At 33.0% G+C, this 6,000-nt stretch overlaps 1 protein-coding gene across 5 annotated transcripts in view; it reads right to left on the minus strand.

The window, feature by feature from the left end:
• Positions 1–2,329, minus strand: part of LOC117176187 (protein inturned) — a 270,462-nt gene extending 268,133 nt beyond the window's left edge. For all 5 annotated transcript variants that reach the window (XM_033366290.1, XM_033366294.1, XM_033366291.1 and 2 more), the window contains exons 1-2: positions 2,200–2,329; positions 1,574–1,891 (exon numbers count right to left, since the gene is read on the minus strand). In XM_033366290.1, coding sequence (XP_033222181.1) covers positions 1,574–1,734 — 161 coding nt within the window. In that variant the 5' untranslated portion in view covers positions 1,735–1,891; positions 2,200–2,329. The remainder of the gene's footprint in view (positions 1–1,573; positions 1,892–2,199) is intronic.
• Between the last annotated feature and the right edge of the window lie 3,671 nt (positions 2,330–6,000).

Genomic DNA, 6,000 nt, shown 5'->3' on the forward strand with positions numbered 1-6,000 from the left:
TTGCAAATACCTATATAAGTCAGTATAGGATCCACCTATAGGAAATAAAACAGCTTCCTGCATAGGACACTATATAGAATCCTATTGGTGACCTATATAGGATAGATGATGAACGGGAAGTGTTGCGCAGTAGTTTCCTACAGCAGATACAGCTACGCCGTAGTTATTTTTGACTTTGCGATTGCCTAGTAATAGGAACCTGTAGAGGGTCTTATATGGATTCTAACGTAGGAAGAAGGAACCCATACCCTTACCATAGAATCATGTAGGATTCTATAAAGCATCCTATGCAGAAAGCTGTTTCATTTCCTATAGGTGGCACCAACACTGACCTATATAAGTAACCCTATATAGGATCCTATTTAGGTCACTTCTAGGATCCTTATATAGAATCCTATTAGTAAATAACTCTGCCCGCCCGGTATGTGACTAATACAAAAGGAACATTATTGGGAACGGAAATGACCTTGATATTAACCGGATATGACAGGCAGCGCCAGCGGCGGTCAAAATCTGAAATTCCTAGCAGATAGAAATTTGACATTTACACAAGTTAGCACGTATTTATTGTTTTTAAATATCATAAATAAATAGATGATTGCTTTGAAAACGTATGTAACATTTTTCAAAACGAAACTAAACAATAGAGAAAACTTTCTTGCAAAAAGATTTAGTGCGACGGTAATATACTGTTCCTTTTGTATCTGGCATGTACCGGGCGGGCAGTTATTTACAGTAGTTGGCCGTCGCTAATCCGACTCTCCCTTTTTAAATTTCTCTTCAAATTATTAACACTTTCTTTTTAATTAATGAATTTTCTCATTATACTTATTTATAATTATAACCTATATACTAATATAAAATTTTCTAGTTGGATTCAAAAATGTTGTCTTTTTTGGCGTATCTCATTCCATTTACGAGAAACGACGTATTAATGGCAATTTTAAGCATTTAAAAAAAAAGTTAGATATCTGAAATCATCGAAACCCGTAGATTCAGAATTATTATGTTTTAGACTGTTAAATATGAAATTTAAAAAATCTACTTCTAACTTTTAATCCGAAAGCTTAACAAAGGACCCTTGAGTGTCGGCTACTCTATTGATAAAGCCTCTCTGCTTGTTCTTTATGTTCGAATTCTTATTTCAATTTCAGCCTCTCTGCTTGTTATTTATGATCGTATTTTTATTCCAATTTCGGAAAGGTTATTTTAAAGCCTTTAAAATATTTAAATGAGCTACCTGGACCTTTTAATATACCTACCTGCGTGCCTGCGGAGAATTTCTCAGAGCTTCTCTGACCCTAGAGAATCTTTAGAATATACTCAGAGATTTCTATCGGTAGAGATCACTCTTAAAAGGACCACTAAAAGGACCGTGAAAAGGACCCAAATCTATCTGACTATTTTTGAGACTAAATCATTCAAATCGACCCTGCTTATAGGCTCAAATGGGCCAGGTTATTTCGCTTGAGAATACTCTGAGATTTATATCGGTAGGCAAAAGCAATGCAAACCTAATTATTGATCAATGATTTATTAGATATTTGTTAATAACAACTGAAATATACATTACCTCTCGTTATCGGAATAATAAGACCCCGTGCTTGATCTACTGTCACTCGCCCACCAGTCATTTTCATAATCATCTCGTGTATTTGCTTCAATACTACTTTTTGTTTCTCTGACACATATTGCTTCTGGATGCAATAATAATTTCGTCTCAATTTCACTCATTCCTGTTAGGATTTTAATAATAATCCGACCTAGTTTCCGTCTATAATTGAAACTGGACACAGCATAGCATGGGCTTTTATTTTAAGCAGTACTTTTCGCATTTACTGCAAAATCCAGTAGAAAATTTAAAACTTAAAATATATTTAATATGTAGATCCTGAAATGTAGAGGACAATTTTTCATTACCACAAAGAAAAAATTTAATTTGTTTGAAAATAGCTGAAATGAACATTGTTTTAAATAAAGTTATAATTTTTGTTTGTTTAACATGTGATTATAACTTTATCATTTTTTCCTAGTCAGGTTTGATGTTACTTTTTCCAGACTAGGTGCTTGCATTTGCAACGAAACCAAAGCATATTAGAATTAGGTGCGCCGTTACTTTGGAGGTATTTCAGCTATTTAAATAGAAAACACTCAAGAAATAATAATTATGTATGACTTATTTATATTTAAAAAGGTTACCTTCAGCTTTACAGGTTATATTCAAGTTGCTTCCAACCTTCGAACACAAGCATCTAATACGCATCCTAAAGTCTGAGAAGGTATTATGCGGTATCAACAAGTATACTGTGATATACAGAGGAGAAAAGCAGGCGTCCACAGTACCGTACCCTTCGATGCTATTTAGTGTTGTTTACTATACTCCGAGCGGTTCACTGAAGGTATTTAAATTTTTTCTCAAATTATCACACAATCATGAAATTTGGTGTGAAGTATCCTTTTTAGAATTACAAAATTTTTGAACAGGTTGTAAAAAATTTGAACACATTTTTTTAAATGTGCAATTTTTTTTAGAAAGATGTAATTTTTTAACAAGTAAAGATATTTAACTTTTCTTTCCTGATTTTTTTGGCGATTCCATATTCTGTTAAAATCGGCTGAAAATTGTCAAAAAAATTAACAAAATAGTGGAAATTTTAATGAAAATCCAAAATTTTCCATTTTTCTTCAAAAAATACGCAAAATACATAAAAAATTAGTACGAAACACATAATTTCATTGAAGCACATGTAACACCCTACCGAAAGAAATCTCTGAGTATATTCTAAAGATTCTCTAGGGTCAGAGAAGCTCAGAGAAGTTCTCCGCAGGCACTCAGGTAGATATATTCAAAGGTCCAGGTAGTTCTTTTAAATGTTTTAAAGCCTTTAAAATGTCCTTTCCGAAATTGAAATAGAAAAACGATCATAAATAACAAGCAGAGGGGCTATATCAATAGCGTAGCCGGCACTCAAGGGTCCTCCCTACCGAATAGAATCTTTGAGTATATACTAAAAATTCTTTAGGTCAAAGAAGCTCAGAGAAATTCTCCGCAGGCACTCAGGTAGATATTTTTAAAGGTCCAGGAAGCTCGTTGAAATAGTCTTAAGGCTTTAAAATATCCTTTCCAAAATTGAAATAAGAATACGATCATAAATAACAAGCAGAGAGGCTATCTCAATAGAGTAGCCGACACTCAAGGGTCCTTTCTTAAGCTTTCGGATTAAAATTTAGAAGTAAATTTCTTTTTAATTTTATAGTTAACAGCCTAAAACATAATAATTCGGAATCTACGGGTTTCGATGACTTCAGATATCTAATTTTTTTTTGAATGCTTAAAATTGGAACTAATAGAACGTTTCTCGTAAATGGAATGAGATACGCCAAAAAAGACAACATTTTTGAATTCAACTAGAAAATTGTATATCAGTATATAAGTTATAATTATAAATAAGTATAATGAGAAAATTCATCAATTAAAAAAAAGTGTTAATAATTTGAAGAGAAATTTAAAAAGGGAGAGCGGATTAGCCACGACCAACTACTGTAAATAACTCTGCCCGCCCGGTACGTGACGAATACAAAAGGAACATTATATTACCGCCGCACCACTCTTAAAACGACCACTAAAAGGATCTTGAAAAGGACCCAAATCTCTCAAACTATCTCCGAGACTATTTTGTTTTAAATCGACTTTGTTTATACACTCAAATGGACCAAGCTATTTCGCTAAAGAAAACTCTGAGATTTCTTTCGGTAGGGCTTAGTTAAGTTTTCGGATTGAAATTTAGAAGTACATTTTTTTGTAACAGCCTAAGCCATAATAATTCGGAATCTAATGGTTTCGATGATTTCAGATATCTAACTTTTTTTGAAATGCTTAAAATTGGAATTAATACGACGTTTTTCGTAAATGGAGTGAGATACGCCAAAAAAAGACAACATTTTTTAATTCAACTAGAAAATTGTATATTAGCATATAAGGTATAATTATAAATAATTATAATGAGAAAATTCATTGAATAAAAAAAAAGTGTTAATAATTTGAAGAGAAATTTAAAAAGGGAGAGTCGGATTAGCAACGGCCAACTACTGTAAATAACTCTGCCCGCCCGGTACGTGACGAATACAAAAGGAGCATTATGTTACCGTCGCACCACTCTTAAAAGGACCTTCAAAAGGACCCAAAACTCTCAGACTATCTCTCAGACCAAATTGTTTCAAATCAACTCTGCTTATAGACTCAAATGGGCCAGGCTATTTCGCTAGAGAAAACTCAGAGATTTCTATCGGTAGGGCAGACTCAAATACCTATATTAAAGACCACAAGTTTTCAGCTTACTAAATTTTCTTTAAACTTAAGAACTTTTTCTTCTAAGTAAAATATCAGACTGGAACTTCTGAAAATGTATCAGAATACCATAAACTACCCAGTATTAGGCACAAAATTTAGCGACGTCTTGAAGACAACTTTACAATAGAACCGAAAGGAGCCTCTACAACCCAGGAAAAAAGGAACGATTGAACTAGAGCGCTTTGAAATGTGTGTCTTAAAGGTCCAGATTGACAAAGTTACATTCCCCTACCGAAAGAAATCTCTGAGTTTTCTTTAGCGAAATAGCCTGGCCCATTTAAGTCTATAAACGAAGTCGATTTGAAACAAAATAGTCTCGGAGATAGTTTGAGAGATTTGGGTCCTTTTCGGGCGCACACGAACTCCGCTCGCGGTCAACCACCCTCCGAATACAAATCCTAAATTCCCCTCGGGTCAAAAGTAGGTAGTTTTGATGAGCACGAACTCCGCTCAAGGGGTTTAAAAATGCCCCTCCCATTAGAATACATTTCAAATAACGTTTCGCAAATTTGTTAGATTTTAAAATATTTTGTAATAACATGTTAGGTATTTTCACTTCAACCATCACCTAACTTCACTTCATCGGTGAAAGCTGAGGGGAAAACAATGGACCAAATGCATGCAACAAAACTTTGTTTCTGTAATATCTTTGTAATTAATAATAATTGTAATCATTTTATTATGTCGCTATATAGTTCTTAATATATTAAAACTATTTTTTTAAGACACTTATATGGAAAAAATTAAGTTTTACAAAGATTATCGAGTGTTTAAAGGGAAAATAGTTCATTTATTTTTAAACAAAATTTTTACATTTTATTTATAAATTCAAATTATAAAGTATATTTTTATTTATATAAGGCATGTCTATATACATTATAGTCTATAAAGAGAACGGCAACAACGATTGACTCTACTGTCTCTCTCTTTTCCCTCTTTTTATTACTTTGTTCTATAATTATAATGAGCCGATCACACTGATTTTTAAAAACATATTTTTTGGAGTTTCGTTTTTCAAGTTTTTTTCTAAATTCAATAAATAAAAGCACTAAACCATACAGTGCTGTAATTCCTTAAAGTTCGGATCTGTTTCAACTCTATTTATAAAAATGTATGCACAGTAAAAAAAAGTGTTCAAAATGATACCGAAATCAATGTCATTTTTATATGCAACAAAAATGATACCGAATTCAAGAGCATTTGGATCGGCCAGAGTAAATGATCGACTTTTGAGATTATAATGGTCTGATTCGGGATCATGTATAAAGTCAAACCAAGATGGCTGACGTTCTTAGAGTACTTTAGCTCATATGCAAGCTTTTCATGGTTTCTGATCGTTCAGTGCAATGAAAAAGTTGAAAAAGTAATGAAATCTGATATTAGAAAATATCACCTGTTAAGTGTAGTTGTCACTTACGTGCAGTAGATAAAATTTTTAGGTTCTGTCGTTATCACACCAGCGCCAAGAACTGGCGGCCGTCAAATCAAATCAAATTGAACTAAATGGACAGATCATTATGATCTCGAGAGTCAAATGATCGTTGCAGCAAAATTCTCTGCAACAAAATTGGTCCTTTTCTTACTGTGTGGTGCCGAGTAAAAATTAACTAAGTTAGATTACAATTGTTTAAGACATTTCGGCGCACGAT

The sequence above is a fragment of the Belonocnema kinseyi genome, chromosome 7, assembly GCF_010883055.1.
Source record: "Belonocnema kinseyi isolate 2016_QV_RU_SX_M_011 chromosome 7, B_treatae_v1, whole genome shotgun sequence".
In the NCBI taxonomy this organism is placed as follows: Eukaryota; Metazoa; Arthropoda; class Insecta; order Hymenoptera; family Cynipidae; genus Belonocnema; species Belonocnema kinseyi.